Below are 16897 nucleotides of genomic sequence, written 5' to 3' on the forward strand. Positions count from 1 at the left end.
GCCCGCAACTCCAACAGATTGTTATGAAAAATCTTTTCCTCTGGAGACCAAAGCCCTTTGATCTCCCGATCCCCCAGATGAGCTCCCCACCCTAGAGTGGAAGCATCCGTTATGACCGTGTTCACTGGTGGTGACTGTGCAAAAGGCTTTCCTTGTGAAAGATTGTTGCCCGCAATCCACCACTTCAAGTCCACAGCAGCATCTCTGGAGATCTTGACAGCACCTTCTAGATCTCCTTTGTGTTGAGACCACTGCCTTCGGAGGCACCACTGAAGAACCCTCATATGCCAGCGAGCATGCGTGACCAACAGTATGCAGGAGGCAAACAGACCGAGCAGACGAAGGACCTTGAGGACTGGAACTACCGCTCCATTTCGAAACATTGGAACCAACTCCTGAATATCTTGAATCCGTTGAGGCGGAGGAAAGGCTCAATTCAATGTCGTATCCAGTACTGCCCCTATGAACAGGAGGCACTGAGAGGGCTCCAGGTGAGATTTGGGCATGTTCACCGAAAAGCCCAGGTCGAACAACAACTGGGTTGTTGACTGCAGATGATGCAACACAAGCTCCGGAGACTTGGCTTTCATCAACCAGTCGTCCAAGTAAGGGAATACTGCTATCCCCTTCCTTCTGAGCTCTGCCGCAACCACTGACATCACCTTCGTGAAGACTCGAGGTGCTGAAGTAAGACCAAACGGGAGGACCGCAAACTGATAGTGCTGCGACCCTACCACAAACCGGAGATACTTCCTGTGCGACTTGAGTATCGGGATATGAAAATAAGCATCCTGCAAGTCGACAGACACCATCCAATCTTCTTTGTTCAACGCCAAAAGCACCTGAGCTAGGGTCAGCATCTTGAACTTTTCCTGTTTGAGGAACCAATTCAAGATCCTCAGATCCAGGATTGGTCTCAACCGACCATCCTTCTTGGGAATCAGGAAGTACCTTGAGTAACAACCCCGACCCCTTTCCTGCTCTGGGACCAACTCCACCGCGCCCTTTGAAAGGAGGACTTGAACCTCCTGTTCTAACAACAGGAGGTGTTCTTCTGAACAATAAGATGGGCGGGGCGGGATGGGGGGTGGAAACTCCCGAAAGGGAAGGGTGTAGCCTTTTCCCACACTACTGATAACCCAAGTGTCCGATGTAATAGTCTCCCACTTGTGGAGAAAATGCCGTAACCTCCCCCCTACAGGAGAGGAGTGAGTGGGAAATGGTGGAAGCCTAAGGCTGCTTTCCCTGCTGCACCCCTCCAGAGGAAGAGGCAGAGTGCTGCTGAGAGGCTCCTCTGGTGCGGGCCCTACCCCTCCCTCTAAATGATCTATAGGGGAGGGAAGAGGTGGGTTGCTGGAATCTCCCCCGAAAGGGAGAGGAGGAAGAGCCACGCCCAAATCCACGAAACCTCCTGAAAAATCTGGAGGAGGCAGAAGAAGAAGGGGCTTGCAGCCCTAATGATTTGGCTGTGGCCCTGCTTTCTTTAAATCTCTCCAAGGCCGAATCTGCTTTGGCTCCAAACAGTTTGTACCCATCAAACGGGAGGTCCAACAGGGTCGACTGCACATCCGCAGAAAACCCTGAGTTACGGAGCCAGGCTTGCCTCCTTGCCACCACAGCCGTGCCCATTGCCCTAGCCACCGAGTCGGTCGTGTCCAGCCCAGACTGGATAAATCTGGGTTGCGGCAGCCTGGGCATCCGAGACAACATTCAAGAGTCCCTGGGGAAGCTCCGTAAATAAAGATGAAATATCGTCCATGAGAGCATGGATGTATCTCCCCAGAATGCAAGTCGCGTTGGTGGCCTTCAATGCCAAACTACAAGAGGAAAATATCTTCTTGGATTGTGCATCCAGCTTTTTAGAGTCTCTGTCTCCTGGTACCGTCGGGAAAGATCCAGGCGCTGACCTAGAGGAACAGGAGGCTTGCACCACCAAGCTCTCTGGCGTAGGGTGTCTAGACAGAAAGCAAGGGTCAGATGGTGCAGCTCGATATCTCCTGGCCACAGCCCTATGAACAGCCGAGGAAAATACTGGCTTCTTCCACACCTCTAACACCGGATCAAGCAAAGCCTCATTAAATGGCAAGAGAGGCTCCGCTGCAGCAGAGGCCGGATGCAGTACCTCAGTCAGTAAATTCTGCTTCGCCTCTGCCACCGGCAAAGGCAGGTCCAGAAAGTTAGCCGCCTTCCTCACCACAGCGTGAAAGGTAGCAGCCTCCTCCGTATATTCCCCTGGAGATGAAAGGTCCCACTCAGGGGAAGTATCCAGCCCACTGGCTGTATCCAGACCATGCAGTCCATCACCAGAGTCCTCAACCTCTCCTTCCTCCAAGACTCGTTGGTATTCCTGCACCTCTCCTTCCTCCAAGACTCGTTGGTATTCCTGCTCTTCCAAAAGACGAAGAGCACGCCTCCTCGAATGTAGTCTTTCCTCGATACGTGGAGTCGACATGGCCTCCGCCGAAGTCGAAGATCGGCGCCGATCTCCAGAACCATCCGACGCCGCGTCCGGCGCCACAGGCGGCTTTGGCTCCGAGGAAGAAGCCGCCGGAGTCACAGGACGAAATCCTGACGTCGACGGGATGGAAACCTCCGGGGCCAAAACCTCTGGAGCCACCGGAGCGGCCACCGACACCGGCGCCGAGCCCACATTCCCTAAAGGGAGAAAGGGCATAAAGGGTGCAGGCCGTAGAGGCGCAGGATCACCCAATGAAAAGGCCAAGGGCCCAGAAGGACCAGCCGGAGCACCTCCTGGAGCCATCTGTTGAAAGATGGTATACATCACATTCAGAAATGCGGTATTATCGGCTCCAGGGGCGGGAAAAGCTGGATACTTGGGTGCCTGGATCAAAGGTGACCCCGACGCCAGCCTCGACGTCCGCGACGCCGGAGACATCACAAGAGGCTGCATCACCTCAACCACAGACGCCTGTCAAGGCGAAGTCGGTGATGTCGGAGAGGGCAACGGCGTCGATGGATGTGGTGTGACCGTGGGACTGACCTCCCAAGTCTTTCGACGCCGAGCCGAAGGCGACCTCAAACGAGACTCCTCCTTGGCGAAGAAGACTTCTTATGGTGTTTCTTCTCCTTTCTCTTCGACTTCGCCATGAATAGTTTAGCCTCACGTTCTTTCAGGGCCTTCGGATTCATGTGCTGACATGAATCACAAGTTGCGACGTCGTGGTCGGAGCTTAAACACCATAGACAGTCGGAGTGAGGATCAGTAACGGACATCTTGCCGCCACACTCTCGACAGGGCTTGAAACCCGACTTCCTCTGAGACATTATTACCGCAGAGAAAATCCACGCAGCAGAAAATACACTGTAACTATGAAAGTAACAGTAGCTCCCTCGAAGATAACCGCTTCGAATGCACGGAAAAAAGGGAACTGACGTCGGCACGTCGGCGAGGACCTCTTATTGCCTGTATGACGTCAGACTGCGTCGTGTGGGCTAATGTGACGTCCTCGTCGACGTGCAGAAGCTAGGAAGAAGATTTCCGTCGAATGCTGGTGCCATGGGAGTATTCATTAGGTGAGGAATCCACAGGTAGTTGTATCTATCAGAATGTAGGATTTGCACACTTCTATAGTTTTCTACAAAAGAGTGCTTCAAAACGTACAAATGTAGGTTTCCAGTTGTACACGTCCTCCTCTAGTCTAACCTCATTACTGTCAATTGTCTAAGGACAAGCCGTCATGTTTTGGGTTGTTGGAAATATATATTTGAGATGAGTTGCTTACCCGTTTTGCGCCACATACAAAACATTTTGACATGCAGAAATGTCCCTTTCTGGAAAGAAAACATGGGGTTCTGAGGTAGCTGTAAGCCTAATTACTTGTTGTACTTTATGCGTGGATTGATATTTAGAATCTAATACTATGATGTTTTGTGGAGTGATTGCAGTTGATAGGTTACTATGAAAACTAAAAAGTATAGTATTTGATCCTACATTTTGTGTACTGCCTCACTGAACCATTTTTTTTCTTATGCGAAAATGCATTTGCTCATTGGAATGGTAAAGCATATAAAGTATAAATCTGCATTGTAATGTTTTTATTTTGTTTTTGTTTGTAGGTCGATGTCCTATTCCATAAATCAGAAGCACACTGGCCATGTGTTAATAATAGCTAAGGCAGTTCATGTTGCACTTGAGATGTCTACCAATGACTTAATTCTGTATCCATCCTCTTCCCTTTTGGCTGAGAGTGGATTTAGAACAACAATCACTTTATACAATCGTAAGAATTATCCTGCTGAATTTAGTTGGAAGCCAATAATTACAGAAAGAGGAATTGCTTTTTCAATACGCCCAGCCAGAGGTAAGAGATATATCTCTCAGATACTGTTTCTCTGTATGCTCTCTTTTTTTCAAACATGTACCCCAGTATGCTAGAATGCATTGTCCAGTTAAGAATTTTGTCATGTTAAATTTGAGTGAGCAAGGTAATATGAAGATTTATAGAGAGCAACGCTGAAAAGAGAATTACACCTGGGTGCTTCCTGGATAAAGAGGAGGTGGCACAAATATTTGAGGAATTTATTTTTTAGCTTCCTTTTAAAGGCCTTGTGCTACATTGTGCTGTCCATGGTGCTAGGGGTGGGGGGATTTTTCATTTGGGCCCATGAACTGAAGAGCTTCCCTGCCTTTGCTGCCACCAGGTTATTTTTGGTGTCATAAATTCTTGATGATGGAGCATAGGTGTTAGAAATGGTCTTTGGTTGGCAGTCAGGATACCCACTGTCCAAGCAAGGACCCCCATTCTAGTCAGGGCAAAGGAGAAACACATCTGGTTAACCCCCGCCTCAATCCCCCTTGGTAGCTTGCCGCTAGCTGGCAGGCAGGCTTAACTTCAGAAGCAATGTGTAAAGTAATTGTACCAACAAAAACTGTAATACAAGTGAAATCACTACAAAATGGATGCCACACCAGTTTAGAAAAATAGGCAATATTTATCTAAATCAAACAAGATAAAAAATGCAACATACGCCAAGTCAAGATATGAATTTTTAAAATAATAAGAGGCTTACTCCATAGAAATCAATATAAACGTTGCTTTTACACAAAGTACCTGGTTTGTGTCACAAATAAAGCCGCACAGGTGAGCGTGTGTCTGAAAAGTCAGCAATGCGTCGATCACCTACTCGCAAGTGAGGCCTTGCATAGTTTATTCTCCAGTTGGGTAGGTGATGCGTCACTTTTCTCCCTCGCAAGACAGCAATGCTTCGATTTCTGGACTGGGCACTTTGTATCAGTGCAGAGTTGGGTTGTCTTTGATGCCGCGGGACGATGCGTGGAAAATCCAGCCTCACAGTGTTAGAAAACCATGCTGCGTGTGGTTTACGTCATTATCAGCAGCTTCAAGTGGGTGTTGCACGTCGTTTCTCCAGCCGCGATGTGTCGATCTCCCAGCCGCAATGCAGGTGAAGCATCTATTTTAGCTGCGAAGCCGGCGGTGCATCGTTTATCAACCGCGTTGCAGATGATGCGTCAAATTTCTCTGCATGTCCTTCTGTGTGTGGATTTTCAGCTCTTCTTCTGCCAGCTTCACCTTTCAAGGGCCAAGGGCCTGAGTAGGGCACCACTTGGCAGGGCAGGAGTCTCAGCAGAGAGTCCAGGTGCTGGCCGAGGAATTCTTTGATGGCCCTGAGACTTCAAAACAGGAGGCAAGCTCAGTTCATCCCCTTGGTGATTCCTCTCAAGCAGAAATATACCACAAAGTCCATTCTTCGTCCTCTTTCACAGGCAGAAGCAGCAACTGCAGGATAGCCCAACAAAGCACAGTCAAAGGCAGGGGCGGCACTTCTCTTCAGCTTTTCTCCTTGGCAGAGGTTCCTCTTGGTTCCAGAAGTGATCTAAAAGTATGGTGGTTGGGTCCACTACTTATACCCCTTTCTGCCTTTGAAGTAGGCAAACTTCTAAAGAGAGTCTCTGTTGTTCACAAGATCCTGCCTTGGCCAGGCCAGGTGCCAGACACACACCAGGGGATTGGAGACTGCATTGTGAGAGGGCAGGCACAGCCCATTCAGGTGTAAGTGACCACTCCTCCCTCCCCTCTAGCACAGATGGCTTATCAGGATATGCAGGCTACACCCGAGCTCCCTTTGTCTCACTGTCTAGAGGGGAATTACAAACTGACCCAGACAGGGAATCCACAAACTGGCAGAGTCACAGAATGGTTTAAGCAAGAAAATACCTACTTTCTAAAAGTGGCATTTTCAAACTGACAATCTAAAAACCAACTTCACTAAAAGATGTATTTTTAAATTGTGAGTTCAGTGACCCCAAACTCCATCTTTCTATCTGCTGTCAAAGGCAATCTGCACTTTAATATTTTTTAAAGGCATCCCCCATGTTAACGTATGAGGGAGATAGGCCTTGCAACATTGAAGATTACATTTATCAGTATGTCACTGTCAGGACATATAACACACATCAGTACATGTCCCCCATTTAACATACACTTCACCCTGCCCATGGGGCTACCTAGGGCCTACCTTAGGGGTGCCTTACATGTATGAAAAGGGAAGGTTTAGTCCTGGCAAGTGGGTACACTGGCCAAGTCGGATTGGAAGTTTAAAACTTCACCTACAGACACTGCAGTGGCAGGTCTGAGCCATGTTTATAGGGCTACTAATGTGGGTGGCACAGCCAGTGCTGCAGGCCCACTAGTAGCATTTGATTTACAGGCCCTGGGCACCACTAGTGTACTTCACTAGGGACTTACTAGTAAATCATATATGCCAGTCATGGATAAGCCAATTACCCATACATTTTATATAGGAGCACATTAGAACTGGTTAGCAGTGGTAAAGTGCCCAGAGTATCACAAACAGCAAAAACCGAGTCCAACACATATGAGCAACCGGGGAAGCAGTGGCAAAAAGTAAGGGACAACCACACCAAGAATGTCAAGTCTAACAATAGGCATTTTGACACGTTTTATCTCTTAAACAATTTATCATGGATGCATTTGTGAATGAGGCAAAGGAAAACATTAATTTAGCGACAGGGGAATGTCTTTAGGATTTAGAAACTCTGGCCCTAGGGTTTCATATTGTTTAATCATGCTGTGTTCAGTGTGACCTAATGAGTGCAGATTCAGATTTTCAAGAGATTAATGTAGGTTGAATTTTGTTGTGGTTTCATGGAGGTTTCACCTATTACATATGTAAGCATACTGGCTTTGTAAACCAGTAGAGGATGACGCAGTCAATTCTCTTCCAGGGGATCCTCATCAATAGTCATAAACATTGAATATTCCCGCCCTCGTGCGGGGATCCCGGAGCATATATAAAAAAAACACACATGTATAAGTATGAAATAAACATGAATAATATAGCATTTTTTAGTACACAATTTTAATACCAAATTCATGTATACATGTGCACAACAGCAATGCAGACTATATTGATAAACAGGCTAAAATGCTTTATTTCTATGGAGTTTTTTTTTTTTTTTTAAAACACTCCCTTTTATAATTACAAGAAGAACTTTCCAAAGCCCCATAGCTGGGCCCAGGAAAAGAAGCAGTAGCAACACATGTGAAAAAAGATTAAAAAAACTACATTGAAAACAATGGAGCATTATTAGCCAATAGGCTGCATGCAGGTTAATACAGCAGAACCACAAAATTTAGCACCTTGCCTTTAAGACCCTGAGCACCTCCAGTATCCCACCATGCCTCAGGGGTGAAGGAGCGGTGACAGTTGGTTCACAGTTAGGTCAGTTCTTTTTTCCGGCTTCTTCTGAGAGGATCCTGGAGCATTGAGCTCTCAATTTTTTTCACAGAAATGTTTTCAAAAACACTGTTTTTTCTACCTTCACACAACGTTTTTCACCTTTGTCTGAGTGAGGGGATTTTTTCCTGACTGGAAAATGCCTTCTCTTTTTGTGAAGTGTCCTTCCTGTGGGAAGGAGAAGGCCCAGTCTGATCCACACTCTCTCTGTATTGTGTGTTTGCCTCAGAGCCACTGCCCTGACACATGCAGGCACTGTAAGAACATGCCCAAAAGGACTCTGAAGGACAGAGAGAAAATCAGGCTTCATGGCCTTCATGAGAGGCAGAAAACATCGTCCACTTCGCTTCCCAGGCAGTCAACCAGCCATTCTCAGGAGAGACCGGCTAGATCGACGTCAGCTGGTAAGAAGGTGCCTATCTGTTCCCCGTCAACGTCGTCGCTGCCAGCGTCGCATCATCGCAGATTGCCGTCAACGGCGACCCGACCGACGTCGAAGGATACGACGTCGAAGGTGCATAGCCTTCATCGGGACAGATCTCCGTTGACGGCAACCCACCGATCGACGTCGAGCCAGCACCACCATGCTCGTACACTGTCGAAGGCATCACATCCCTCGACTGCACGAAAGACGACGTTGAGATCGCCTCAACGGAGAGAGCAGAAGCTTCCGTCGTCAGAAGCCCATCACTCGATGATGAAGCATACAACGTCGAGCGAGCACATTCAAGGGACCACCGGTCGCCGTTGAGGCGCTCGACGTCGAGACCTGAGCAGTCCATGGTACTTCCTTCGACGTCGGTACACCCTTCGATGTCGAGACAGGCGCTGCCTATCTCTCAAGGGGAAGAGCGTCAGCAACCACCGGCTCACAAGAATGTCACTCCAACAAGTCCAGTGGTCTCCATAAGGAGTTGATTGTCTGGGCGGTCAAGGGCCGCATCGTCAGGGCACATCTCGCCCATAAACCTATCACCAAGGTGGTTGGAGAGTCTTAACAAAGCACCGGCTTCTCTAGACTATCAATACTCGCGGATGTATTCACCATCAGTGTCTCTTCCGAGGACACCATCGCCAACGGCGCATACAGAAAGGGCTCGTTCTAAGTCTTGCCAGTCTGCCACTAGGCCTCTGCGCACTACAACAAGATCTAGGAGCAGGCCACGCTCCCAGAGAAGATCAAGGTCAAGATCGCGCTATCACAGAAGGTCTCCTTCTTGGTCCACATCATCGAGATCTTCCATAAGAGGTTATTCCCCGACTCTGACGGATCCTCCACCAGCTAGAGTTTCCCCGGTGGACAACATCACAACTTTGAACGAGGTGCTGCTCAGGGGAGCACAAAAGCTTAATATTAAGGTCCCGGAACCTTCAACCTCCTCGTCAGTAATCTTTGAAACCCTGCAACACAGGGCGGTTTCAAAGAAGTTGTTACTGCTTGTGCCTGGTCTTCTCCAGCCAACCATGGAGACTTTTTTAACGCCAGCAAACCTCCGTTCAGCTCCCGCTAGGATCTAGAAAAAATACAAGGCCCCTGATCGAGATCCTCTGTTTCTCAGGACTGATCCACCCCCAGACTCAGTCATATTGGCCGCAGCCCGCAAGACGCATTCAGTGGGGTCATCCTCTACGGTTCCACCGGACAAGGAGAGTAGACACTTCAACTCTCTCGTGAGGAAGATGTGTGGCACGGCGGCGTCAATGATGAAGGTCTCCAGCGCCTCAGCTCTCCTAGGCAGATATGATCGGTCACTCTGGGACTCGCTGAGCAGATTTGCAGAAAAGCTGCCTAGAGAGGACAGGCAGGACTTTCAGGAGATCCTTGAGGAGGGAAGTCTGGTGTCCAATCAGATCATCAGGGCGGCAGCAGACGGTGCAGACTTGGCAGCACATGGTTACGTGTGGGGTTTGTGCAAGAAGATCTTCCTGGCTGAGGCTCACAGGATTAAATCAGGAAGCGCAACAGCGTATTATGAATCTTCCCTTTAATGGAAACTTGCTCTTTGGAACCCACTCGGATGATGAGATGGCATGTATGAAGGCGGAGGTCGACACCATGAGGGCAGTGAAGAAGGAAAGACTTCAGGCGAAGATACAGGCCTTACGACAGGCGCCCGTTCCAACAGAGGGTTCAAACCCCTCATTGGTCCCAGAGACCACAACAGAAACAAGGGCGTTCCCTATTCCAGTCTTGCAAGGCCACAAGAGACCGAGGATCAAGCAGACCGCAGCAGTCTACCCCCAAAGCCCCCGCAAAACAATGAGGAATCGCTTCCCTTACTTCCCCCAAGCGGAGTGGTGTATGGTATTATCACAGCGTTCACTCACGAGTGGCATTGCATAACAAAAGACAAATGGGTACTGAACATTGTAGAGAGTGGCTACTCTTCTTTTCCGACAACCTCCACCTCATTTGCCACCAACCAAATCAAGACCGGCTCACATGAGCTTATTACGCAAAGAGGTTCGTGCTCTGTTACAGAAAAAAGTGATAGAAAAGGTGCCAGCCGCACAAAGAGGAAAGGGGGTATACTCCCGCAATTTTTTGGTAGCAAAAAAGGGTCAGGAAGGAGTCTTCAGACCGATTCTAGACTTGAGGCTGCTGAACAAATACATAAAGAAGCAAAAGTTCAGAATGCTGGCCCTTCAGATTTTCCCTCAACTGCGTCGAGGAGACTGGATGTGCTCCATAGATCTGCAGGATGCGTATTTTCATATCCCGATCATTCCCAAACATCGGAAATTCCTACGATTTGTGACAGCCTCCCAACACTATCAGCTCAAGGTGTTTCCTTTCGGCCTAAAATCTGCCCCTCGCGCATTCATTAAGTGTGTAGCAACGGTAGCGGCACATTTAAGGAAGCAGAAAATCTTTGTTTATCCATACCTAGACGACTGGCTACTGAAAACCTCCTCTCCGGAAAAGCGAAAAAGCATCTAGACATTGTGCTCAGTGTTTTCCGGTCTCGGAGTCTAAAAGTCAATTTCCAAAAGCCACCCTCATCCCAACACAAACCCTCCACTACCTGGGAGCGATACTGAATACAGAGCTCGAAAGAGTGTATCCTTCGGAGGAACGACTTATCAATAAGGAGGAAGTGTCAAGACCTTCTGGGTTCCCCCGCGCCTACAGCCCGTCAAGTGACATCTCTATTGGGCTCCATGGCCTCTTGCATTTTCATAGTCCCGAATGCCAGGTTGCATATGAGACCTCTTCAAGAGGCTCTAGAGGAAAACTGGAATCCACCCACAGGCCACTAGGAAGACAGAATGCCTCTTCCGGTAGGAGCGTGGCAATCATTACAATGGTGGCTGTGCAGACATCACCTATCAGCAGGAGTTCCGTTTCATCATCCAATCCCGTCCGACACTCTAGTAACGGATGCATCGCTTCAGGGCTGGGGAGCTCATCTGGGTTCCCTTCAAGCTCAGGGTTTGTGGTCCAGCAAAGAGAAGTCGTACCATATCAACCTGCTGGAGCTCAGAGCGGTCCATCTGGCTCTCAAATCATTTGCTCCATCGATTCGGGGAAAGTCTCTCTTGGTGCAGACGGACAATACGACGACAATGTATTATCTGAACAAGCAAGGAGGGATGAGATCCCGGCCCCTGTCTCTGGAGTCTCAAGCCATTTGGCATTGGCTCATAGCGAGGGAAATGTCTTACAGCAATTCACCTTCCAGGGCAGCAAAACGTGGCAGCGGACTTCCTAAGCAGAACCCTCGAGGACGCCCATGATTGGGTTCTTCACGACGAGGTCGTCAAAGACATCTTCGTTCAATGGGGTCAGCCTCAGTTGGATCTGTTTGCAGACGAGGTAAACAAAAAATGCCCAGACTTCACGTCCAGGTTCTACCGTCCGGGGTCTCGATGGAATGCCCTGTTGATCGACTGGTCAGGGATATTTCTCTACGCTTTTCCACCGATTCCCCTGATACCAGTGATGATAAACAAACTCTACAGATCCAACACCAGAATGATTCTCATAGCCCCGCAATGGCCTCGTCAGTTCTGGTACATGGATCTCCTCAACCTGTCAGAACAACTGCACAAGAGACTGCCGTGCAGACTGAATCTCCTTTGCAGGCTGGGAGGCAAGATTCTTCACCCCAACCTTCCCTCTCTGAGCTTGTCGGCATGGCTCCTGAATTCCTGCAGAATGGGCATCTAGGGCTCTCGCAGGAATGCATGAACATCTTCAAGGAGTCTAGAAGGCCATCCATGCGGCGCTCTTATGCGTTCAAGTGGAAGAGATTCCACATATGGTGTAGTCAGCAGGGTCAGAATCTCATTTTGGCGCAGTAGGAGGTCATATTGTCTTACCTTCTTCGTCTGGTAAAATCAGGTCTGCAAGTGTCATCTATTAAGATACATTTATCAGCCATTACAGCCTATCGTAAGTCACCTTCTCAGGAATCCTTCTTTACAATGCCAGTAGTCAAGGATTTCTTAGAAGGTTTGAAGAAGGTTTTTCCACCCATTCGAAAACCCTCGCCTCCATGGGAACTGATCATAGTATTATCTAGACTCATGGGCCCTCCTTTCGAGCCTATCCACAAAGCTTCTTTACAATACCTTACGTGGAAGACAGCTTTTCTCGTAGCCATTACTTTGGCTAGGAGGGTCAGTGAGATTCAGGCTTTGTCCTCGAAGGAACCATACATGGTTTTCCATGAAAATAGAGTGGTTCTAAGAACTCAACCATCATTCTTACCGAAGGTGGTGTCAGATTTTCACATTAATCAGACTATTTCACTACCAACTTTTTTCCCCAATCCGGATACTCCGGCGGAGAAAGCTCTTCACTCTCTGGATTTGAAGAGTGCTAAAATTTTACCTGGCTAAGACCAAATTGATTAGACGATCTCACCACCTGTTTGTAAATTACGGTCATATGAGAACAGGCGATGCAGCTTCAAAACAAACCATATCTAGATGGATAGTTTCATGTATTGTTACTGCATATCAATTGGCTAACAAACAGTTATTGGCTAGGCCTAAAGCTCATTCGTCAAGAGAAAAGGCGGCTACTGCTGCCCTCCTTAATTATGTTCCAATTTCTGAAATCTGTAAGGCTGCTACATGGAAATCTGTGCATATATTTACTGGTCATTACTGTTTGGTCTCAGATGCCAGAGCAGACGCTCAGGTTGGGCAAGCGTCTCTGAGAAATTTGTTTGCATAGTGTATGTCTTGTCTTTTTCCTGCACTTCTGTCAGACAGTCCGCAGAGATAAGGGATGGGCTTGCTAATCTATTCAATGTTTATGACTATTGATGAGGATCCCCTGGAATAGAAGGATAAGTTACTTACCTGTAAATCCTAGTTCTCTTCCAGGGGTATCCTCATCAGTCATAAACAACCCACCCTCCTCCCCGGACGCAAGACTTCTAGAAGTGCAGGACAGACCATCTCTCTAATCTGTTGAAGGTGTTGTCACCGTAAAAAAAAGTACTGACCGAACTGTGAACCAACTGTCACCTCTCCTTCACCCCTGAGGCATGGTGGGATACTGGAGGTGCTCAGGGTCCTAAAGGCACGGTGCCAAATTTAGTGGTTCTGCTGTATTAACCTGCATGCAGCCTATTGGCTAATAATGCTCCATTGTTTTCAATGTCGTTTTTTCTCTTTTTTCACATGTGTTGCTACTGCTTCTTTTCCTGGGCCCAGCTATGGGGCTTTGGAAAGTTCTTCTTGTAATTATAAAAGGGAGTGTTTAAAAAAAAAAAAAAAATACTCCATAGAAATAAAGCATTTTAGCCTGTTTATCAATATAGTCTGCATTGCTGTTGTGCACATGTATACATGAATTTGGTATGAAAATTGTGTACTAAAAAATGCTATAATTTTCGTGTTTATTTCATACTTATACATGTGTGTTTTTTTTATATATGCTCCGGGATCCTTGCACGAGGGCGGGAATATTCAATGTTTATGACTATTGATGAGGATCCCCTGGAAGAGAACTAGGATTTACAGGTAAGTAACTTATCCGTGTTGTCTATTGTCTAAGGCAAAGTCATGTTGTTTGAAAGACCCGGTGTCTCTCGCATTAGCTCCCTCCTGTGTGGGAGCCGTCCACGACCACTGACCTGCTCCTCATGCTACTTCAACCATCCATGATACTGTTCCTGCTCCTCGTGGCCCCTTCCACCTCGAGTGAACTCTTTGCGCTGGTCTATGAACGTAACTCTTTCAGTATGAGTAAGCTAGTCCCTGGTCCAAAACGCGCTCCATTGTGGTCGGTCTGAACTTGACTTTCACCCGGTCTTGCAAGACCAGGTAGCTGCGAGTAGCTGTTTGTGCTTTTAGGTGCTATACTTACCTGAAATCTTTAAAACTTCATATCTCAGTTTCTACTGAATGGATTTTTGTTTTTTTGTTTTCAAATAATGTATTAAATTTTGCTCCACTTTTTTTTTAGATTGGTGTGGGATTTCTCTTGTGTTTTCACTTTATTACTGTTTGAAGTGCTGCATAAATACTTTACAGATTGTCTCCAAGTTAAGCCTGACTGCCTTTGTGACAAGCTGGCAGAGGTTTCAGAGGTTTGAGCACAGTTTAATTTGGGGTTTGCTTGTGTTTCACCCTGACAGGGATTGTGGTTGCTGCTTGAGTGGTGTTTCAAACACCCTCAACCAGTACCCATATTTCCAACAACTGATTCCTGTTTGATTTGGCTAGCGGCATCACTATTCCGTTTGCCATATTTACGCTTTAAAAAAAAAAAACATTATTTAGAATTTGCAACCTATCTGGAAGGCCCTTGAGTCAGGCACATTAACACAGAAGGAAACTGTGAATAGGTTTAACTGTTTCCTCATCTTATTTCCCATAAGGTTTTATGCCTGCCTCTTTTCTTTCATACACTAAGCATTTACTCTGGGCTGTCATTTTTGGAAGATTCCTAGATAAAGGTAACATTATTATACCACTATTTTATTCAGTGTATATCTTAAGGATCACTTTAATATTGTAGAAAGATTTATTTTTCCTGGACTTTTTCTAGAACGAGAACCCCCTCAGTATTGATCTGTATGCCCTTTTTTTTTTATCAGGTGTGTGCAGAAATCTATTGGAATTTATGTGTGAAGGCAATGTTAATAGCTCCAATTTAGCAAGTATCTTAGTTCCTACTCCATTGATATTTGCTTATTTGAAGATATACACATTGCTTTCCTGCATTGTTGGTATGCGTGGGCATAAGGATGAACTGAATCTGGGTTATTGACTGGTGCGACGCTCAGGTACCATTACTGCCATTGTATGGCATAGTGGTTGCGTAAATTGATTGTCATAATGCACAGCCTTCTTAATAAGTGACATTTCATGGGATGCAGTCTTCCACAGTTTGTCCTCAACCAAAGGCCCCTAAGAAATAAGAGTATTTTTTTTTTTTTGTAGACTAGTCCACTCTGAGTCACATGTGGAAGGCCCCTGTGAACGTAAACAATACAAATAGTCCTAGATTGAATGTTACTGTGCAAGGAGCTGCCACTGTTGACACCCTCAGGTGTAATTCTTTCCCCAAGATGAATATTTTCTTCCTGAAGATTTGTGTTGGAAATTATTTACATGTGCCTGTTTTTGGAGCATTGAGAGATTAAGGTTGTATTCTTCAGGTGCTGGTAATTGTGTTTTCACAGCTTTTTGATCAGATTTTTACATTCTCTCTTCTGAAATCATGGGAGGTCACAGCTGTAACAACATTTTCCAGTTTACCGTGTACTGTATTCTGAAGGTTATAGGTCATCTGTTGCCAAATTTGGACAACTATTCTCCTGTGAAAGTTTTAACTCCAGAATCTTCAATTTAGGAAGTTGGGAAGCTGCAAGTAACTTTGGCAATCTCACATTGGTCGTTCTAAATATAAACACTACATTCTATTAAGCTTAACCTCTTAGCTGCTGGGCCTCCTGCCCCCCCCCCCCCCCACCCCCCTTCCCCAAGTGCTGAGCCCTTTTTTGGCTATTTGGGGTAGTTTGCGCTTAGGCCTTCATAACTTTTTGTCCACATAAGCTATCCACGCCAAATTTACGTCCTTTTTTTCCAACATCCTAGGAATTCTAAAGGTACCCAGAGTTTCTGGGTTCCCCTGGAGGAGACCAAGAAATTTGCCAAAATAAACCTAAAATTTAGTTTTTTTTCAAACAAATGGGATAAAGGGCTGCCGGAGAAGGCTTGTGGTTTTTTCCTTGAAAATTGCATCAACAAAAGGTTTGTGGTGCTAAAATCACCATCTTCCCAGCTTTAAGGAACAGGCAGACCTGAATCAGAAAACCACATTTTTTTTAACACAATTTTGTCATTTTACTGGGACATACCCCATTTTTCCTATTTTTGGTGCTTTCAGCCTCCTTCCAGTTAGTGACAGGAATGGGTGTGAAACCAATACTGGATCCCGTAAAGCTAAGCATTTCTGAAAAGTAGACAAAATTCGGAGTTCAGCAAGGATTCATTTGTGTTGATCTACAAGGTTTTCCTACTGAAAATAACAGCTGAAAAAAAGAAAATTGAAATTGAGCTGAAAAAAACAGCAGTTTTTACTTTAACTTTTTCCTGCAATGTAAGATTTCTTAAAGCAATATACAGTTACGTGTGCTGGACTCTTCTGGTTGCAGGGATATATGGCTTGTAGGTTCATCAAGATCCCTAGGTACCCAGACCCAATAAATGAGCTGCACCTTGCAATGGGTTTTCATTCTATACCGGTTATACAGCAATTCATTTGCTGAAATATAAAGAGTGAAAAATAGGTATCAAGAAAACCTCTGTGTTTCCAAAATGGGCATAAGATAAGGTATTGAGCAGCAGTGGTTATTTGCCCATCTCTGAATTCCGGTGTACCCATACTAGCATGTGAATTACAGGCCATTTCACAAATAGACGTCTTTTTTTACACACTGTCTTACATTTGGAAGGAAAAAATGTAGAGAAAGACAAGGGGCAATAACACTTGTTGTGCTATTCTGTGTTCCCCAAAGTCTCCCGATTAAAAATGGTACCTCACTTGTGTGGGTAGACCTAATGCACGCAACAGGAAAGGCAACACGGACACATCACATTTTTAAATTGAAATCTGATGTGTATTTTGCAAAGTGCCTAGCTGTGGATTTTGGCCTCAAGCTCAGCAGGCACCTAGGGAAACCTAGCAAAC

General features: G+C 46.3%; 1 protein-coding gene across 1 annotated transcript in view; it reads left to right on the forward strand.

Annotated features, from left to right (window-relative positions):
* CFAP47 (cilia and flagella associated protein 47) overlaps positions 1 to 16897 on the forward strand; it is a 2216809-nt gene that overhangs the window by 197690 nt on the left and 2002222 nt on the right. Inside the window, exon 15 of the mRNA XM_069204610.1 lies at positions 4078 to 4322. Within this exon, the coding sequence (XP_069060711.1) occupies positions 4078 to 4322 (245 nt within the window). The remainder of the gene's footprint in view (positions 1 to 4077; positions 4323 to 16897) is intronic.

This window comes from Pleurodeles waltl, chromosome 8 (assembly GCF_031143425.1).
Source record: "Pleurodeles waltl isolate 20211129_DDA chromosome 8, aPleWal1.hap1.20221129, whole genome shotgun sequence".
In the NCBI taxonomy this organism is placed as follows: domain Eukaryota; kingdom Metazoa; phylum Chordata; class Amphibia; order Caudata; family Salamandridae; genus Pleurodeles; species Pleurodeles waltl.